Source organism: Hermetia illucens, chromosome 5 (genome assembly GCF_905115235.1).
Source record: "Hermetia illucens chromosome 5, iHerIll2.2.curated.20191125, whole genome shotgun sequence".
Taxonomy (NCBI): Eukaryota; Metazoa; Arthropoda; class Insecta; order Diptera; family Stratiomyidae; genus Hermetia; species Hermetia illucens.
The window spans coordinates 22320488-22342232 of NC_051853.1; the positions used below are offsets into that span (position 1 = coordinate 22320488).

At 37.2% G+C, this 21745-nt stretch overlaps 1 protein-coding gene across 3 annotated transcripts in view; it reads left to right on the forward strand.

Annotated features, from left to right (window-relative positions):
* The window catches only part of LOC119657178 (acyl-CoA Delta(11) desaturase-like), a 32413-nt gene extending 12651 nt beyond the window's left edge, over nucleotides 1–19762 (forward strand). For 2 of the 3 annotated variants that reach the window (XM_038063964.1, XM_038063966.1), the window contains exons 2-6: nucleotides 10025–10275; nucleotides 12391–12604; nucleotides 12666–12788; nucleotides 12849–13034; nucleotides 16564–19762. In XM_038063964.1, the coding sequence (XP_037919892.1) occupies nucleotides 10032–10275; nucleotides 12391–12604; nucleotides 12666–12788; nucleotides 12849–13034; nucleotides 16564–16882 (1086 nt within the window). In that variant the 5' untranslated portion in view covers nucleotides 10025–10031 and the 3' untranslated portion in view covers nucleotides 16883–19762. Of the gene's footprint in view, nucleotides 1–8316; nucleotides 8510–10024; nucleotides 10276–12390; nucleotides 12605–12665; nucleotides 12789–12848; nucleotides 13035–16563 lie in introns of those variants that run through there. The other variant, XM_038063965.1, reaches the window with a different exon arrangement.
* Nucleotides 19763–21745: the final 1983 nt, after the last annotated feature.

Sequence of the window (21745 nt, forward strand, 5' to 3'; positions counted from 1 at the left end):
CCAGTTTGAAGGTAAATTCATAAATCAAAAGAAGAACTTGTCCCTGTTGGTAAAAAATTTGATTAGTTCATTTTGGCACGCCACCTTTTAGGCCAGTTTTGTAGCGTTCTGTAAATTTTGCAAATACTTTAACACAAGTCTTAAACAATTTTTTAAAGGAGCTTTTGTGATAATTCTCATTCTTTCGACTGCTGTGAGACGTAAAAGGCTGTTATCCTGTGGCCATGTGAACGTCTTTTCCTCGTGTTCTTCCAAATAGGGTACTAACGCAGCTTCCAATATTTTCCCGAGTTCATTTTCGTGGGTACAATGCATAATATAGTTTCCCCTTGTCAAAATAGGAAATAACTCCGCACACGATCACACTTCCCCCTCCAAACTTTTGTTTTATTCTAGATGGATTTTCCTTCCGTAAGTCATGCCAATAACTTGTAAAATCATCTGGTTCATGATTAAAGTTTTTTTCGTCAGAAGAAATTATAAATTTCTACTTATCGAGCCAATGCATCATCTTTCTTGCGAATGCAAGACGAGCGTCCTTATGGTGTAGTTTCAAAGCCGCACATTTCTTCGGTTTCTTATACGCAATGAAAATATCCCCACTTAAAATGTTCTGCATTTGACATTTTTTGATTGGAAGGTTAATTTTCGCTACAACTTGAGAATCACTTTGACGACTTTTTGTTCCTTCTTTATTTGGGTTTTTTCGCAGGAGGTTACCTTAGTATTGAATCTTGTGGACCTTCTTATGCCGTACCGCTCGCCCATTTTCAAGAAAGTCCTGATTGCTTTTTCAGGTCTTAAAAGCGCAGCAGCTATGCAACGGTTGGGCCAACCGATTTCCTTGTACGTATCTTTGTCCTTCTTTATCCTGTCTTCATCAGTCAATTTTGTCTCAAATCAGCATCAAGAGATATCTGAACAATTTGTGAGATTTTATCTCAAGTGAGGGTGGTATTCCTATCCAATTCCATTTTAATAGTTCTTGTTTCGTTATCAGCGGATGATATTGCTGATTATTGGAAATTCTTAGCTCCACTTTCACTTCATTTTCTCAGTTCCCACTCTTCATTTTTGAAAATTTGAACATGGAAAAGTTCTCCCGATAGCAAATGTAATTTTAAATTTAATGAATTTCGATATTGTCCCCTCCTTGACTGGTAATACTTTTTAAGGTTTTGTGTAAAACAAAGCCTTATTAAAATCGGTTTACTGTCTGTCTGTCACACGCATTTTTCTCGGAAACGGTTACAGCGATTGGCAATGAATTTGGTGGTTACATCATTCTTCGTGGAATTTAAGGGGGGAGGGGGATGCATACATGCAAAAAGAAGGGTGTGATTTTTTTTCACTAAATATTGTCATGTCGGGGGTACCAAATGAAAGGTCAGCACTTGCGAAGTCCGTCTTAATTTTGTAATTTGTTGGAAAGGTAGGGAGTGTGGAGGGTCGAAAATGATAATTTCTTCCACGGACCCATTTCCAGAAACTATCCAACCGAAAAAACTGAAAAAAAACTAGACCACTTGGGAAGCAACTTACTTCTTTTTTTGTAGTCCACGGACTCCTCTTTTTTGGCTCGAGAATTCGAGACTTGTTTATCGTTAATTTTGAAATGGTGAATTCCTCTATCATCCTATTTCGTTATCTTCTTTTTCATGGAACTTATGACCAGTTTTTGGTCTTTCAATCGAGTGTCGAAGTAGAAGATTTTGTAAAAAATAGCCAATTTTCGTTTATCAATGCAAACAATCCTTAGGAATATTCATTCGAAAAACAATATCTTTAGGGCATACTATTATATTTTGACATTATTTCATGATGAAAACCAATTTATGTGCAGCTTATATTTAGAGTGTGTTATGAAACAAGCATTCTTGTTTCAAAGGCTATTTTTGTCGCGCACCATTGCGCCCACCAGCTGTGGGAATCGTAGATTGTATACGTATAATCTTCTATAGATTACATGATGTAATCTAATTGGCGTTGGTGCTAGATTCTTGGTGAGCATCTAATTTTAGGTTTGTTTCGGGTTGTCGATAGTTCTGAATATTCATGTTTTATACACGAGTCAGATGAAACTTTAGATTTTCTAAATAGAGTAATTCTTTGTTTGCTTTCTTTCACATCTCAAATGATGGTCCTGATTATGCAACACCAATCAATTTTCGAAATGTTACAGTTATGTCATTAAATTAATCAAACTTTTCATATTTTTGCTCAGAAATTCTTATTAATAATTCTATGTTGGGGGGAAACATTATCTCCGCTAATATCTCTTCAGTTTATGGTAATTCATAAGTACATTTTAATTAATATAAACACGGGCTTTGATGTTCGCAATTTTAACGCGGCACTAAAACTTCCACCACTCTATAACACATGGAAAATGAGAATCTAGTTAACAAAAACATTATACATTTTTTATAAGCTTGTTATAGTTACATAACGTCAAAGTGAAAGTTATATAGTATCATAAACTTCGTTGAGTAATATATGCTATGTTTCCATTGTACGAGCTAAACTATGTCAATAGCGTTTTATTTGGTTTATTGATTCTTACTGCTATAATTATGTTAAATGTTTAACTGAGGTACGTCCTTTATTGGCATATATGGAGCCAATTGGAGAATATATTAAAATTGAATCAATGCATCCTAAATTCCTCAGATTTTGATAATGATCCTTTCTATGTTTATTTTTTATCACATTGATGTACGGTGTTCCTTCATGTGATTGGTTTTTTCAATGAAAATTTTTTAAAGTTGTGGAATGGTCAGTTTGATGTTTTTTCGTACGCTCTACTATTTTGGGGTTTTCGAATAATGTAAAATACAATTTTTTTGCCTTAATATTTTTTTAATTTTGAAAATAAAGTTCAAACAGCAAAAATGCTAGCAGTAATTCTCCAAACCATTTCAAAATCGAGAGCTGTTTCTAATTTCTTCTCCATGCATTATTAAACATAATCACAACGGATAAACATATAAAATAATACTTTCTTAGGTACCATCAAATCAGATCAAAGCATTCATATTTTATAAACTAAATCCATCATGTCAATCTTTCAATTATCAAAGTTACAATTGTCTCCACTTCAAAACAATTTTTTTGAATTAATCAAAATCGCAGGTCATATATTTTGTTATCAACGATGAGAAAATTTGCTGGCAGCAAATCACGCGACTAATTCTCAAAGTTTAATGCCATCGTATGATATACATTTATGTATTAGCGTAAAGCTCTACCCAGTCACATAATCGTTCGATCGTTATTCGGAATCTGAATACTTAAACGCGCCAGACATTTATGCCATAACACATAATACGGGAGTGTGTGAACGCATTGAGCAAGGTCAAGATCAAGAGACTAGTGAAAAAAAAGTTGCTAAGCAGCTTATAAGATATGAATAATCGCGTAACTAAAATAGTATCAGACTGGTTCGAAAAAAAGTTCGGAAAAAGATATTTTGATTTGGTGGTATTGTTGACTTAAAAGAGGGGTAAAGTGCTTTCTGGTAAGAATTGACTCAACTTTAATTGTGATTTTTTTATAAATACTTTCCTGAGTTTATTTATATGCGCAAGCCATTGTGTATTGGGTTGTAACATAAGTATTATCGTTTTTTTTTGCATTCTCAGCAGGTCATTGATACCTTTTTGCTAGAAATTGACCACTTTTGATTTGAGCATATGGTGAGCCAATACTTGAGATCCTTTTCGTTGTTGAATGTTTGGCCTCTCAATTAATTGGAAAATAATAATAATCCTTGGCGCAACAGCAGCATTGTGCTCGCCCGAGATTCTTACCCCGATTTGACCCAGGTACTCTCATTCACAGCTGAGTCGACTGGTATCCGACGTCAAATCACGATACAAATCCCGCTATCATCAGTAAGATTTGAACCGCGACCTGCCGTACAGACAGCCTAGTGCTCTAACCACTCAGCTATCTGGATACCGGACGATTGATTGGAGAATGAACAGAATAAATAGTAGTTGCCTGTTGCAAGCTTGGAGAGTACAACGAGTACTGAAGAACCTGCCAATTTAGCTCCAGAAGTTTTACTTTGATTTGCCGTGACTCATGATCACTTGGCCTGGACGAACTGATTTTGTTTCTTGGTTGTCCCATTCAGTCGTTGAAATTGAACCTCATAAAGCGTTTTTCCAAGTGTTCATTTTTCAGGATTATCTCCAAATGGATTATGCCTTTGCAGTTCCAAAAACATAAATGATTGCCTTTTTTGGACGCAAATAAGGCTCTATTCGTGATTTTCGCCTTTCACCTGATCACACTAGATTCTCTTTTCGTTAGTTAAAATTAGCGTTCTATATCAGCGTTTCGCTACTCTATTGTCCATGGCAGCCTTTCCAAAACACAGCGCAGCGCATATGTCCCAAACTTTCAGTTGCTCTTTAATTTTGACTGAGGACGAAAAGTGACAGGTGTCGAAAATAATGTTTATGTTTTACTTGACACTCCATTTTATGTATCAACAATTGAATGAAAATTAAAAAATTAAAATTTTGATTATTCTATATTCGAGTTTGGCACAGAGCTTTTTTCGACATAGTTAAAATGGTTCGACTAATTCTTTTACAATTTCCAATGTCATTATTCAATATTTCTCTCAGGACCAGGTATTTTATTTCAATCACATTGTAAGCTCAGCATTCTTCAAAAATTAGTCAATTATCATATGCCTTCGATATTAGTGATTATGGTCACATGAATCAAAAATATTTGGCGATGATATGAGGTTAGAATATCAATACTCGTATCTTAAAGTGACCGTTGGAATGAGATTTTAGCTACTTCCGGTAACTAGGGAGGTATGCTAGCCAGAGGGAAACATTAAACAGAATAAATAGTTATGGTAATGGCGCTACAAAGTAGTTTCTTTACAATTTCCAAGGTAACTATGTGGTTTTGGGTTTCATACTAGTTCAGAGCTCTCACTTCATTTGATTTGAAGTAATTAAATGAAGTTCTTCGTTATTTGCTTTAATTGTGCACATACGTGCTCATCGATTTCTGTTTTTTTTTGTCGACTATGAACCACAATAGATAACTATATATTAGTCAGCTTTAGAGAGTGAATGGACTTTTAATTTGATTAAGAAGGGACAGAGAAAATTTCTATAATTCCTCTTATATCGTTATTTCATAGGCCAGTTATTCTCTTATTGAATGCATGTACAATCTGTTAAAAATTAACTATTGCTTCTATTTATGGTACTTAAGACTTAAGTATTGTTAATTAGTATGAAGAGGGATAATTAAATAGGTTGAAAGGCCATGAAGAAATATTCCCACCCTTAAATATCAATATATTAATTCAAAAACTCGTCATTGGTATGAACTATAACGACCGAAAACCATCTGTTTAAAACTTGGACTGGTCTGAAGATTGAGGATAGAGTAGTCTTGAGTACACCATCTACTTGATGACGGCTACTATGCTCTGCAAGGTAGACGCGAAACAACCTCTATAGAGTTTGCCTCTGCCTTGAGGAACGAAACTGTCAGCAAACATTTTTTTTTAGGTTGACCTTACATGATCAGTATTTCATCAGTCTGTCATAAGTCAATCCAACAAAAATGGACTGATAAGTTTAGTATAAACCGGACGACCAAAAACCATTTTTGTTGCATGAATTTGAATATCCGAACCGAAGTTATATTTCAATTAATAGCATAAAGATGCACTAAACTCAATCTATCATCAGTCCAAGAAGGCTGCAAGATTTTTTTAAAAAATTAAAATGTTCATCATTCCATCAGTCATTGCCATAGAAACACCCTAGACAATCAGTTTGCCATAATTTTGTTAGCCTGACTGATGCGAGATTGATAAAATACTGATCGTTCAAGGTCAGTTTGAAAACTTCACCCAAATAAATGATTGGTCCTTGCACTAAGAGGATGTCCAGGATCACTCTATCGTCAAATAAAAAAAATCGCTGTTGATTGGTCTTGTAGACGTTTCCTTTTCTTATTTCTTTCGTGTGCTGTTCTTGTCCGATTTGGTCCAATTCTGGTTTGTCTATTCTGTAGGTCCAGTACTTATTTATTGTTTTCAAGTCCCAGAGGGAAGGCTAGGCTCCGTTTTATTCCATTGTGAAAAGAATGTTTTTGTGGAGCTCGTCAAAATTCTTCAGCAAGGATTTAGAGTTTTGAATTTTCGCAACGGGAAGAATGTAGTTTAGGAAAGTGGTATTTTTCTCATTTTCTTCTGCAGTTTCCTCATGAACGCTTCACTATTTACTAATGGTGTTATGGGTGCCCTTTGCAGCTAATGACCTTCCATACGGGTAAATATTTTTTTCTCAAGCAATAATTGCAGATGATGAAAAGCGTTTGAAAACTACTTTCACGTAAAAGGCTATTTACATTTGGTCGTTTGAAATCTCCTGTTTTCCGTAATATATCTTCGCTATTCTTCACTGCGTATTCGCATTCAAATGTTAACTCGTTCACTTTTTTCAATAACTATGACAAATATATGGGCTAGAGAGCTTATTGTTTGGATCATCTTCCCCTCCATTTCATTTCCAACCTTGTGATTTGACATCTGTGACTTGTGAGAGTCGGGCAGTTTACTGCTGACAAATTTCCGATTATACTTTCGCATTCCTTCATTGTTTTTTTCTATCGACTCCTTAACTAACTTGTTCATTATGGTCTTGTGTTTTCCTTTGTAGTATTCAGGTGATATTCCGATTTTTCTTTAAGAGTTTTAAAGACAACTACTTTGCTCCTTACTCTGTCGCTCCTCACATCTTCTTTTTCTTCAGTCTTTGTTCCGTTCATAAGCGGGGTCGGTTCGTCGTTTTATTTTATATATATTTTATTTTATCAAATGCCAGATCTGGCTGCAATCGCGAGACTTTTAAACCTTCATCCAGCGTATCGAGCTACTGTTGTTTCGGCCGGCCTGTGGTCACTCACCGTTGACTTTGATGTTCAGACCAATATTGGGAAGTGAATTATCGTTAGCGTGAATTACGTGACTATACCATCAAAAACGCTTCATTCGCAGTTTTTCCAAGATCGGTTCAACCCCATATCGATTGCGAATATGCTCATTTTGAATGTGATCAAAATGTGTCACGCCACTAGTCCAATGCAACATCTTCGTGTCCATTACCGCAAGACGCCTTTCATTGTCTTTTATAGTCGGTCAACACTCAGAACTATAGAGAGCGGCAGATTTCAGACGTTCGCGGATACGTCGATCACAAAGAACACCAGTTGTGGAATGCCACTTCATTAATGCGTGAAGCAATTTCAAAACTCAGTTCTCCATTGGCTGATAACATTGGCCCGAGATATTTAATTCGCTCAGCTCTGGGCTGACAGCCCTGCGTAATTTAAATATCTCGAGTCAAAGCTGTCAGCCAATGGAGAACTGCGTTATGCTTCTCACATAGGGAAACACAAAACACATACCTAAAGCATCAAGCTTCCGGCTTGCCAACTTGTTTGCTTTTGTTTTAAATGTCTGGAGTTTGAAATGCTTTAACTTTGAGTTTGTGATCGTATACTCTTGAAAAGACTCCTCTGTTGTAGTTGGTTACATTGTCGATAAATTTGTCGCAATAAATCGTTTGAGAGTGCTAAGTTATTAGCAATTGTTTAACTTATAGCACATTTGTACATATTTATGACACAAAGGTACTAGACTGGACGATTATCAAAATTTTTCGTTTGGGGCTAAAAAGTATTTTGTACTTTAAGCTAAATTGTAATTTTAATTTTCTTAGGAAGTTTATATTTAGGTGGGCTCGAGGGGACTATTTTTGAGTTTTTAATTTTCCTTTTATACCGTTTAAGTTTTAGTACCAATCTTAAAAATGCCATTCTAACTGCTTAATTAGTTTGAACACTACAGCATTGAGCTTCCGCTTTTATTTCGGTGCAATAAAATTTTATAAAAAGCAGCGTGCATTACGAGATCGGAATATTATGAGATAAGCACTCCATTGCACTACTGGGACACGTGAGATCAGTAATTCTCCACTTGTTCAGTATTTGATCACTACTAGTGCCTAATAAAGGTCAACTATTCTCAATTATAGTTTTCTATGCTCCCTGAAGTCGATGCCAACGTACGATTCATGCGGCGTTCATTGCTTCCTAAATATCCAGACGCAAGGCAGCTGATAAGCGATTCTTATCAGCAGAAATCTCTTGGTGTATGCATTGGCGTTCCCCCTATCTTAGATGGTTCACATGTTAGGGCCCCACTAATGCTCGACTTGTAACAAAACGCTGTTGGGTTTTTCTAGTTTGTTACTAGTGCTTCTTTGGCAGTTGAACGTGGAGCATTAGTGTCGGCTTGTATAATGAGTTTTTCGCGATAAGTTCGTTACGCGTGTTTTAAAAGTTTATAAGTGATTTTATAGCTTAGTAAAATTAGAAAGTGGTTTAGTTATTGTTCATTTTTTTCGAAAACGAGCAATAATTGACACATATTGGTTAGACTTATTGGAACACTTGCCTGGTGAGTTGAGAATCTTTTGTGAATCATCATAATTACTATTGGTAAAAGTAACTTTCGGATGGCAAAGTGTGCTTCGGGAAGTAGGTTTACAAATACGAAAAGTCTTTGAATTATCTGCTCATCATTTATGTATTTGAATAGATCGATTTCAAGCATCTAAAATTTACACAACTATTTAAGCATGAACTAAGCATCTGAGTGTAATTAGGAGGTATTTCTAGCGATTAATTATTTGAAATAATAAAAGTTTGTTTCTCCTATTCGCTAGTGTTGATTTATATTTTGCAAACACCGATATTTCGGGAACCACTTGTTCCCTTCATCAGTGCTAACAAGTCTACTTGTTGTTCCTGAAATATCGGTTTTTGCGAAATATAAATCAACACTAGCGAATAGGAAAAACAAGTTTTTATTATTTCAAATGAACTAAATAATTTAATTCTTGATATTGGACCACATTTCAGAAGACTTCTAATTCAGCCAAAAAATTTATTTAAAATCTGACAATGAATAAAGATTTGCCTCCCAATATATGAAAAGTTGTGTAATTTTCTGTTTCTAAGTTAGGAGGAGCACATGTCTATGCCTTCTTAGAAATCTATTGAGTCATCTTTTATATTGATTGAGAGTTCCCCACAATTTAATTCGAAGCTTATTAGCTCCTCCCGTTACAGAATAACAACTTTCAGGAAGTTTATAAATTTAGAGCCACATCGATAAATTTCCGTGAATCCAAAAACCTTAACATATATATACTTATCAGGTTTTCTTAGTTTTCAAAAACAAGGTCCAAAGTTTGATATGTTGGTCTTCGGACCTTGGTCATTCCCTTTATATAGTCATTTTTAGGGTATATAACTCATGTAACTTGCAACTTATCGCTAGAACATTTGAACTGTGTGTAGCTCTAATTCCACGATTCCGACATACCTAAATTTAGTATTTTATTGAAATGAAAATAATTAAGATAAGATGGCTCGTGGTGGTGTGATTTTATTAAAGTCCAACTGTTGTGTTCCCATGGCAGGGGGCCTAACAGGGAGATAAGTTCGTGCTGTATCAGTTTCTTTGTCGTATTTATTTTAAATATAAATGTACCAGAAAATTGACCAGATAAAACGAAAAAACCCATTTTTTTTCTGTTTCGGTGTTGAATAGAATAAAAATTTTCCCTCCAGTCGTGGGTTGTAAGTCACGTGTAAGGCTTTTTACATGTGAACTAGTAAAATATTTATCATTAAATATTAGCGTGAAAATCTGTTTTGAAAACAAATAGAGCAATTATTTACGTAGTGGGAGTTTGTCTGAAGTTTTACTAGGTTTCAAATTATATTTAAATAGTCAAGCGACTCGTATGGAATTTTAATGAAATGTTTATTACCATGTTGAAAAATATCGATTGATTATTACCAAGCGAATGAGAGAGGGGGTAGAATAGGTATATTCTCGGGTGCAATGATTACTCCGCATTTTCAAATTTGCGAAAAATGTCTAATCTATTTTTCTCCATTTCAGATACAAGATGCCGCCAAATGCAACAACAGCTAATCAACCGCCAACAGAGGTTACTGGCGTGTTGAATGAATGTGATGCCGAAACAATTGATGGAGGACTCGTCAAGGATATCACACAATTCAAACGTGCTGAAAAAAGGAAATTGAAACTCGTATGGAGAAATATTATTGCTTTTGCTTATCTACATGTTGCAGCTGTATACGGACTATGGCTTGCACTGACATCAGCAAAATGGGCAACTGTGGGCTTCGGTAAGCGAAAATTAGAGATAGCAATTATTGATTTTAAGCATTCATTAGTGTCTACGGAAAACCTTCACAGTTTTTCTTTCTTTCACCTACTAACCACAAACTCTTGTTCCTTATTTCAATGACCTTTTGAAATCACTTAAAACTTTAAGCAACCAACGTAATTTTTTTTGTTAACGTTTACATCTGAATTGAGTTCATTCCACTTGCCTTGTAACACTAACATAAAAGCTATCAGCGATAATCGTCCAAGAAACGCTTGCTTAATTTAGCCGCCTTGCAGCCATGTGCCATTCATCTTTTCGTTCACATTCGAATGGTCAATATCAAGCGCTCACTGGTTGAAACCATCATCGTACGATGGATCATACGATCTGAGATATGAAAACGGAAAGCTTACGTTGAGCGTTGCATTTCACACTGAGTGAGAGAAAAGTTTGCTATGAGTAGTCGATGATAAGCAGAGAATATTTAACACATTCATGGTGTTGGGAAGTTTTCTTCTAACTGTTCATGAAGATGGATTTCGACACCCAAAGCGTTGAAATATATTTTTCCTCTGAATGAATCTACATATTTCTAATGAATGCGCCAAGCTAGATACACCGAGAATGTAGAACTGTAGCGTCGATTTTGTAGAATTCACAGAGATACACATTGAGATCCATTTATTTTTTAATATTCGTTCAGACCCAAACCAGATTACCAATTTTTCGAAAAAAATGCTGACCATGATATTTTTCACTAAATCACCCAATTACAAAGAACCGGCTTGACTCTTGTAACAAATTACAACTGAATAAGTTGACAAGTTATGTGTTAAGAGCATTTAACGAAACCTTGTATTTCCCAATATTTCGAAGGCAAAGTCAAATGGTCTTTTACAATTGAAGGTGAAGTTTCTTATGATTTCACCATGATTTATACTCACTTTGACGGTGAATTTCTAATAACTTCCTCGTCTATCTTCCAGACAAGTATGTTACTATGAATTACTGATCTTTGTAATGTCCTCGGAAATGCAGAAGAAAAGTGAGAATCTGACCAATTTGAAAGCATCTTTGACGGCGAAACTTATACAAAGAAGAGTAATCTAAGCTCATTACATGCTGTTAGTCCAACAATAGCAATTTCTTGACTTTTGTGTGTCGTATCATACTTTTTGAGAACTTTCTTTTGTCCAGATAATTTCGGTTTCCTCAATTCAAAATTTAGGTGCTGGTGATCTGTTGCGAATGATGGCATGCACCGCTTGCGTGATACTCACTTGAGGCTAGATAGGGTACAGTGTCCAGAAGTAGCAATTTATAAAATTTGTTGTATTCATTTGAAGATGGATGGTTGCTGATGTGAAATTGTCATTGTTAGATCTAATTGACAATTTTCAGTCTTTATGGAAATTTGTCAATCTAAAAAATAAATTCCAATTTTTATGTTTCTTTCGGAAAATTGGAAAGCGGCGAAATTTTATGTCTTCACTAAGAAATGACGGTGAAAAGAATCATCATTATCTATCTCATAATTTCTGCAGATAACAATGTTCGCTAACAAAATAAAAAAGGACGGTTTCGTCCAGAGTATAGGCAACTCTTCAGACGCTGCCTCACCTCTGCCCTCCGAAAGTGGCAACAGGTGGAAAAGGCCTCCTTTATGTAATCGCTAAAACCCAAGGATGCGAATTATATTGAAGTTGCCAGTTGTTTGAGTGTCTAAGCTAGACTAAAGCTGGGTAACTGTTTAGGATATGGGGATCCTAAGTCCACATCTATATGATGTTGGACCGGACCAAATGGGGAGCAACTTACTCCCACGTCCACGGATACCTAGTTTGGGGCATAGCACCCAAGCATTCAAAAACCAAAAGAGTACTAACGGTTTCGTCCAGGGCAGAGGCAACTCTTCAGACGCTGCCTCACCTGTGCCCTGAGAGCAACGTGACCGAAAGTGGTAAGTGGTGGATATGGACTTAGGATTCCCCATATCCTAAACAATATTCGCTTAATGTGTGTTTAATGTGTGTTAAATTTCGTAAAATTATTGGAAAACCCTTCAATTTAGTATTTAGAATCACCTCGCAACTGCATTTAACTTACATTTTTTTCACTCTTCTCATTCTAGCATTGCTCCTTTACGTTATGTCCGGACTAGGTATTACAGCAGGTGCACACAGACTCTGGGCACATCGATCATATAAAGCAAAATGGCCTCTACGATTAATCCTTATCATTTTCAATACAATTGCATTCCAAGATGCTGCTATGCATTGGGCTCGAGATCATCGTGTCCATCATAAATATTCCGAGACAGATGCTGATCCACATAACGCAACAAGGTAATATTGGAGTTTCTCTAGTGTTAAAAAAGAATGGACTAAAAATATCTTATCCATACAGAGGCTTCTTCTTCTCCCATATTGGCTGGCTCCTGTGCAAAAAACATCCTGATGTCAAAAACAAAGGCAAATGTCTTGACACTTCAGATTTGGAACAAGACCCTATTCTATATTATCAAAAGAAGTGAGTTTGACATCATGAGTTGCTTTGTGATATGATTACTTATTTTATTATTATTTTCAGATATTACATGTTGGTTATGCCACTGTTATGCTTCCTTATTCCAACCGTTGTTCCTGTTTACTACTGGGGCGAAACCTGGACAAATGCATGGTTTGTCGCAACAATGTTCCGATACACATTCATCCTAAATGTAACATGGCTTGTCAACAGTGCTGCACATAAATGGGGCGGAAAACCATATGACAAGTGAGTAGAACTCTTTAAAATATTACATAAGTTTTGATAACTAAAGCTACTTAAAAATTACATTGTTGCATTGTTTGTGTGTTTTGAAAATTAAAGCGCAGCAGCAGATTCGTTACGTCATACTGCCATTCTTGGGGGTTCATATTTTGGCAGAATTCACTGCGTAATTTATAGGACATAGGGAGCAAGTAAGCTCGCATTTTATCTTCTTTCAAAGAATCTTAGTTTTCCGAAACTCATTGGCGTCATTCATTCTTACTTTTGGTGCTAATGCAACGTTAACAGGCTTACAATGGTTGAGAGATATTCGGTAAAGGTGGGATATTCTAGAAGACGGCTTGACGGTTTCTTACCAGGGCAGAGGCAAATCATCAGACGCTGCCTCCAAAATCTCTACCGAACTAAGGAGTATGGCACCCGTGTTGAAACGCAACACTGCATTGAGACCCGAAGGTCTCTGTTCGCTTGAACACAACCACAACAGCCATGAAGCCAACCACAACAACTGAGCTGAATGCACATACAACAGAAATTCTCCTGAAGTATGTGAGTCCAGGGGCTATCCCGGTTGCCATGGTACCAGTATACCCCTGGTAAAGTTTCGTGACTATTGCCACTTCAGATGAGTCCCCGTGTTGACTCGGGTCTGATCGCCCTAATTAGGCCTGTTTTAGCATTCGATTACCGCATCACGGCCGGCAAGCCAATGCGATACATCTCCCGGTGCCACCACTATGGAGGTTCTCCTCGGCCACTTGGTTTTGGTTCGGCTGACAGGGTTGCCGTCCCGTCTTCCTCCCCGCCACCTATGAGCACCCCCGGTAAGGTAAGGAGATTTTCTGTGTTCGGAAGCTAAATAGCGAATGGCGCCACGGCATAGCACTTTTTCTCCTTGATTCGTTACTTTTCTGCCCCCACTCAGTGGACCAAGCATACTCGTGTTAAGTCTAATTCTCATGAGTGACTTCCTGCATTTTGCTTTTCTTACGGCCTTTCTCGCAGTCCTTTGCGAAATGGTCTCGTTCAAAACATTTTCTGCAGCAGTTCGTTCTATTTTGTTTGCTTTTGAAGACTCTAGCTAGGTAACTGTGTTACAGAAGTTATGAAACGTTTACACATAACCCATCCAACTTTTATCTCGTTTCTTTTCTTGCTACTTGTGTCCCAATATACGGTTTTCGTATAATTTTTGAAGCAGAATCCATCAGCTCCTGCAAATTGACCTGACTGATTCACTCGACCTGTAAGGTCATTTTTTGGTAGTGGTCTCGTGAAAATCTCTAATATTGTCTCGTGGGTATGGCACTTGTGCCAGTGTCCACAGTCTTCTAGTCGATTCGAGTTGGAGGAAAACGTCGCCCTTTTGTGTTCTTCTTATACTAGTGACAAAAGCGCTGTCTTCTAAATATGCATTGGTCTTAACTTTCTGTACCATGTGGACAGAGCTTGTATTTTTCCACTTTCGTATAACTCTATGCATTCTTCGACTGCTTTCCTCGGGACGTACTCCTCTGACCTGCTTAGTTTTACTCGGAACGGCAGTGGAATGGATTGGTCAGCTTTTCTCTGCTGATTCTTGATCCTTTTTAACAACGTCCGATTTAAAAATTTGGATGGAATCAGGTACAACATATTTCTCAGTAGTACCGCGCTCTTTTCTTGTTTTAGTGGCCTTTACCGGTGATTGTTGGAGTCCTGCTTAATAATCTTTATTGGCTTTCGAGAAACTCCCTTGAGAATCTGAATCATTGTTTTAGCTTCGCGTCATTGGGCTCACAGAGTATCAAGCATGCCGCTCATCTCGGTTGGTATTTCGTCCTGATTTTTGTCGTTAAGGGGTCATCGTTTTTCTCTGTAGACTTTTTTCCATGTTTTGCATGCTGATGCAACTCTTAACGAATTCTACGCATGACCTCGAAATTCAGATAGAGTAGGCGTTCCACTGAGGTTAAGTAAGACCAGTTTATCGGAGGCAAACACACCCTCTAAAAGTGCCTATTCAATAGTTTTCATACGGCGGCCTCCAATTTTATGAGTCTGAGGAAATCTTTCAGCGACAAAGAGTATGTAGATTCCTTCGAAAAGAAGAGCTTTCCAGGATATCTTCGTCCTCGATCTGAGGTGGTCGGCCAAGTGCATATGAGTTTCAACACAATCTCCTCATCTTCCCCAAATTGACTACAATTTTGCCAAGACAACTGCCCCGAATTTTCCTGTGCAACTTCACGCCTTAGATTAGTCTTGACAGTCGATAGCTTGAAGCCAAAGATGGCTCTGGTACTAAATGCAGGCTACTCCACACCAAATGGCTTGAGATATTGTCGCTACTCAGTGGTGATACTGCTGCTTGATGTTCGGAATGCAACCCCGCCAATTTGTTCCAAACACTCTTCTCCTACCATTGAAATGACATATGTCTCATTTTAGAGGCATCAACTCTATAATAATAATAATCGTTGGCACAACAATCCACATTGAATCAGGGCCTTGAAGTGTATTAGAGTGTTAGAGTCATTCAAGACATACTATAGTACCCTGTAGGAGGCAGTGTGGTCAGTAATGCGCTCCCCCGAGCTTATTGCCCTGATTCGACTTAGCTACTCGTTCACAATTAAGTAGACCGGTACTCGACCAGTGAGATTTGAACCGAGACCGCTACGACAGCTTAGTGTTCTCTCACTTAGCCATTCAGCCAGCATCATACTAATTAACGGATTGCTGCGAACGAGGCAAATTTGAAGGCACGTTCGATGCCCATGAGTGCGCTCGAGGCATATTCCTTTTCAAATATCGCCTTCTCCCATTCCTCTGTAAACTCATGGAGTGCCACCTCCATTGTGTTATGTTCATCATCATCATCAACGGCACAACAACCGGTATCCGGTCTAGGCCTGCCTTAATTAGGAACTCCAGACATCCCGGTTTTGCGCTGAGATCCACCAATTCGATATCCCTAAAAGCTGCTTACGCCATCGCTCTAAATCAGGCAGGGTCTGCTTCGTATTCTTTTTCTATCATAGATATTGCCCTTATAGACCTTTCGGGTGGGATCATCCTCATCCATATGAATTAAGTAACCCGTCCACCGTAACCTATTGAGTCGGATTTTACCCACAACCTGACGGTCATGGTATCGCTCATAGATTTCGTCGTTATGTAGCCCATGGAATCGTCCATTCTCATGTAGGGGGCTAAAAATTCTTTGGGGGATTCTACTCTCAAACGCGACCAAGAGTTCGCAATTTTTCTTGTTAAGCACCCAAGTCTCCGAGCAATACATGAGGACTGGCAAGATCATTGTCTCTTGTGCTGATATTCTCATGATCTTAAGACCGTGCTTTAAGGGATGCACTTGAATAATTCGCTTACATAGAAAAGAAGGGTTCAAATTTTGTCCTGTGATGTGGGCTATCAAGTGAATGGTCTTGATGTTGAAGACAATCAGCATTCAGAGCTATATAATTATACATTAAGAAAATTAAGATGACGACACCGAACATTTTGATAATTTTCAATAATTTTTTTGCAGGAATATCAACCCAGCAGAAAATTCATCAGTAGCCGCATTTGCTTTTGGTGAAGGCTGGCATAACTACCATCACGTATTCCCATGGGACTACAAAACAGCAGAATTAGGAAACTACAGGCTAAACTTGACTACCGCATTTATTGACTTCTTCGCTAAGATTGGCTGGGCCTATGACCTAAAATCAGTTTCACCCAACATCATTGAGAAGCGCGTGAAAAGGACGGGAGACGGAACACACCCCCTATGGGGATGGGGTGATAAAGATCAAGATCAGCACGAGATCGATAACGCAGTGATATTGCATAAGAAAGATGAATGAATTATTACATAATATTAAACAAAGAACAAACAACTATTGAAGTAAGTTAGCTATAAACTGTTGTAATATAAGAAAGGAGGAATTAGAAATATTCGATGCTACACTAATGAAGAGGTGAAAATTTGAATTATTGGAAATCATAAAGGGATAGAAATGATGTAAACATCGCCCTCATTTAATGTGAAATGGATGTAAAACAACAAAAGATTTATTCAATTTTTCCTTTAATGCTACAACCAATTTTGCTTGGAGCCGAAATATCTAGTAGCTATTCAGCACAGTTGTGAGCAACTAAGCTAAGCTAACGTTGCATAAAGTATCTTAACTCGAACCGGAATAAGTCCAGCCGGATCACAACTTAAAAAATCTTGGAATTGGAAGCCTCCAATGGAGTCTGAATGTGGCAAAAAAATATTGTTGATTGTTTCATACTTATGTAGGGGGGACCTTTGTGAATACTTTAAACTACTTCTATGAGTTATGTTTGATTATCCATATTCATGAAAAACCCAAGGTTTCGTAGATTTTGCACTGGAATTCATTTCATTTAAAGTATTTGAACATGTTTTGTTAGCTTAGCCCTTGTTAGTAACCTTTCAAGGCAACATATTTATTAAAGGCTGTTTTTGTTGGTCTAAGAACAAATAAACATTTTGAACATATTCTTTTTAAGTTATTTCTTGATTCCTCTCATCACATCGTACCTTTGAAATTTCCTTTACTCTCCCAACTTAATGAAAAAATTGTTGGATTTTACTGAGGTTTATTACGCAGAACTGAATAAAGGAATCTTAAGCTTTTAAGCGTGAATTATAAAAATGTTGACACATATGAGAAATTGGTTTGCGTTTGTACTTATGTTACTTTGTCGTTTTGTGTGTATATCGTATTGTTTACTATTAGCTCAGATAACTTTACTGATGTGAGAGTGAGGACTAAATGACGGGACTGTGTGGCTCGAAAGTATTTCCGTAAGGGTTTTATTGAAAACTTTGCTGATGTGGTTTCTCTGCTAATAAAAGACGTGCATATGCTCTTGCTGCAAACTGAGCAATTTTCGATCGTTATTATATGTAATTCCATACTTTGTTAGAACTGAACTGAGAACAAAGTTTAGGATCAGCATCGCACAGGTTTTTAATAGAATCTCACGCATATATTCTAAGAATCAAATGGTTGTAAAGTCTTATATTTTTATAATGCTAAATTGAGAAGTGAATTATTTTTACGATGTAACAATACCATTAAGTATGAAGATAAAGACCTAGTACGGGAAATTATAAAAAATATCAAGAAAACTCTTATATTTGATTTTTTATTTCTATCACGGAGAAGTGATTTCAAGCAATTTTGAACCTCGATTTGTACACTTGGAACTTCAACTGAATGCCTAGTTTTTACCCAGGAACGCCTATATACTTTGTACTAGCTTTAGGTTTGTTAAGATCCGCAGATGGAGGCACAAAAAAGAATATGTCCTGTTGATTGAACGCATTTCCTAACGGTGGTCATGTTTGCAATCAAGAATGTTATCCTCAGACAATTGTGACGCTAGTTTGGTGTTTTTCAATCTCAACAAATGTAAACTAGCTTTTAGCAGGCCATTTTTGTTGCAATCACCTAATTTAAGGACATGTAGCGCAATGATATCAAATATAAATCCATCTCTGAATTCTACAAAATTTTGAAGAGAGATCTGTAACCCATTCCGTCCGGCTTGCTCAAATGGAAACTACTAAATAGAGCCACATGAATAAAATAAAAAGGATGTTTAAATTATCTCACGTTTATGGGATCCAAATCGAAGAATCATACACAATTGTTGAATCTATCCTGAGGGCATGCCAGCTCCTTCATTCAATCCTTCCTGAAAGTAGTGGAGCACTGAAAAGTAGAACAGGGAGCGAGTGCAATTGTTGCCCTGCGTAAAAAGCAATTTTCTATGCGCAACTGTTGCGTCAACCGGACGGAATGAGTTAGGTCATTATTGACGTTGTAATTGTGAAAAATGAACTTAAGAGGTCATGACTTGGCATTATCTGGAAAATAATAAATTGTCGCTTTGTTCGTCAGAAAAGAGCAAGCCAGTAACAAGCAAAAAACACAAAAATCGCATGATGCAGTAGTTCGTTTTCTTTACTTCCTGAATAAATATTTGTTCGCATCTAACAGTTCATTACATTACATTACACTAATAAGCGCACACAAGCTTCATATATACAATCTCATCTGTATCTTCACTTTTGTTTTCCCTTAAGTTAAACATCCTTCCTATATGGAGAAAGGACTTGAGAGGAGCAGGAATTTCTGAATAAAGCGACTCAAATGGGTTGATCCACTTAAATAGAAAAGACTAATGAAATTCGAATTCCTGAAAAGACTTAATTAGAATGTATAAGAAAAAAGGGAATGTTCGTTGTTGAAATAAGAAATTCTCAAATATTAACTTTCTATGAGTTGTATATTTCTTATGTTGGGCATTATATTAAGTGTTGTTCATTTCGCATTAAAAGACAATTTCAGATTAAGAAGATTGAAGAAGGGCTGTGCCAAGAGAAAATATTCAAAGTTAGTGTTCTAGAATTTTGTATTGACATATTTTAAAGTGGAGATAATGCTAAGTAATAGAGAAGTTGAAATTAAGGAACGATCGTTCATTCAAAAAGATTAGCTATCTATGTTTATCAATATAATGTCATTACGACCTGCAATCTCAGTATACACACATTTGTCAATCACTAACATTTTTTATATATGTTTTAATGCACTTGAAGTGATGCCAAATTAAGCTATGCATAAATTTCGTTGTTGTATTGTCATATATTTCTACGAGGTGAAAACAAAGCGAAATATGTAATAAATGTTTATGGATGGATTATATTAGGAGTCTTTGAATTCTTCTATTCTCCAAGGATTGATTACACTTGGTGGAGTTAGTGTTTGATAAAATCTATATTATTTCATTGAAGCAGTGGCCACTTTTTTTTTAGACGTGCTAGGTAGAATTATTAGCAGTCCTTATTATTTAGTTGCAATGTCAGTAGGAATGCATGAAGATATTCAAATTCTGCTTTGAGAATTTCCAGATTCGCCTTTGAAAAGACATACACTGTCGTAATCACCGAAAGAGAAGAATTGTCGACAAGTGGCCATGAGTGTTTTCAGATTACAGACCTAATAATCTTCACCGACGGGTCAGTCATGGAGAATGGATCGGGCTCAGGGGTGTTCTCGGAGAATCCGATTATAGAACTGGCCCGACCCCTCGGAAAAATGACGACCATATTCTAGGCGGAGATATATGCCTTTTCATTGGCAGTAGAAGAATGTCTGCGACAAAAATGGAGGGGTCGCACCATTCGAATCTGTTCCGACAGTCGGGCGGCATTATCAGCACTAAATGGCAACGATATATCAAGCCAGTTGGTGTGGAGTTGTCATCAGGCGCTGCTGAAACTTGGCCGACTGAACGAAACATTCCTGATGTGGATGCCGGGGCACTCTAACATCGCTGGTAATGAGGAGGCTAACAGATTGACTCGCCGAGGGTCTGGATCCACAATGGTGGGTACTGTCAAGTCTACTCTGAAGGGTGAAATTGAAAGGATTCACGCAACCGAGTGGAGAAATTTGGACTCTTGCCGGCAAGCGAAAATCCTTGTGAAAGAGCCTAGGGCCACTAGAGCGGCATTTTTGTTGTCCCTTAAGAAGTGGGACATGAAAACCCTAGTACAACTTCCTTATAATGAATTGACCAATTACAAAAAATTGTAGTAATATACTATTATTAACTTTATTTAAATAGATATCGGCATGGAAGGTATTTCGGAGCCCAGGCACCATATAGTGGCAGCCTCCTGATTTTTTTTCAGATTTTTCGGTTTGGTAGTTTCTGAGAATGGCCCCCTTAAAGAAGTGATCACTTTCAACCCCCCGCGCTCCCTACCCTTCCAACGAATGTCAAAACTAAGATTGGCTTTGAAAAGTACTAATCGAGACCTTTTATTTGATACCCCACATGACTATATTTGATGAAAAAAATTTTACACCCCCCGTTTGCATGTATGGGGACCCCCCCTTAAATTCGACGTAAAAGGATGTAATTCACTGTATGCGTGAGCGTTCACAGTTCCCACCTTTCTACCAAATTTGGTGTCAATCGCTATAACCGTCTCCGAGAAAAATGCGTGTGACGGACAGACAGACAGACAGTAAACCGATTTTAATAAGGTCTTGTGTTTATACAAAACCTTAAAAAAAGACAGTTGGTTGGCAGTCACGGGAAAGGAAAGATTTTTGTGCAGAAAGAAAACAGTTACATACGGAAATCAGTATTATTTCTAATATCTCGGAGTTATAATAAGAGTAATTTCTTGAAATTGTGTATTGAACGTTGTTAAATACAAGCTCCTAAATTTGACTGAGAACTCTTATAACTATGAATGTCAATATCACCCGAAAGTGGATATTCTCACATAATATATGGATATATTATGTGCTACGTACTAAGAAATACACAAAACCTTTCGTACCTGAAGCGTCCAGCTTCCGGTTTCCCGATTTGTTTATCTATGCTAATACGATCGTGGAGTCGGACCAGCAGTATGTCTCGTACTCGTCCAATCGCATTATTGATGTTACGAGATGAATGGGTTTTGCTAGCAAGAAGACACCATTCAACTCTAGTTTTGGCAAAGTCATTTTAGCTTTTAGTGGTTCCACTCTGGTCTTGGCGTAGAGTAGTGTCGGGGTGGTAGAACCACTTGTATCGATGAATTTGCCGTATACTACTGCGGCATACGCCAATTCAGAGGCATCGCAGAATCTATGTAGTTCGCAACGATTCCCGTTGGCATAATGGGT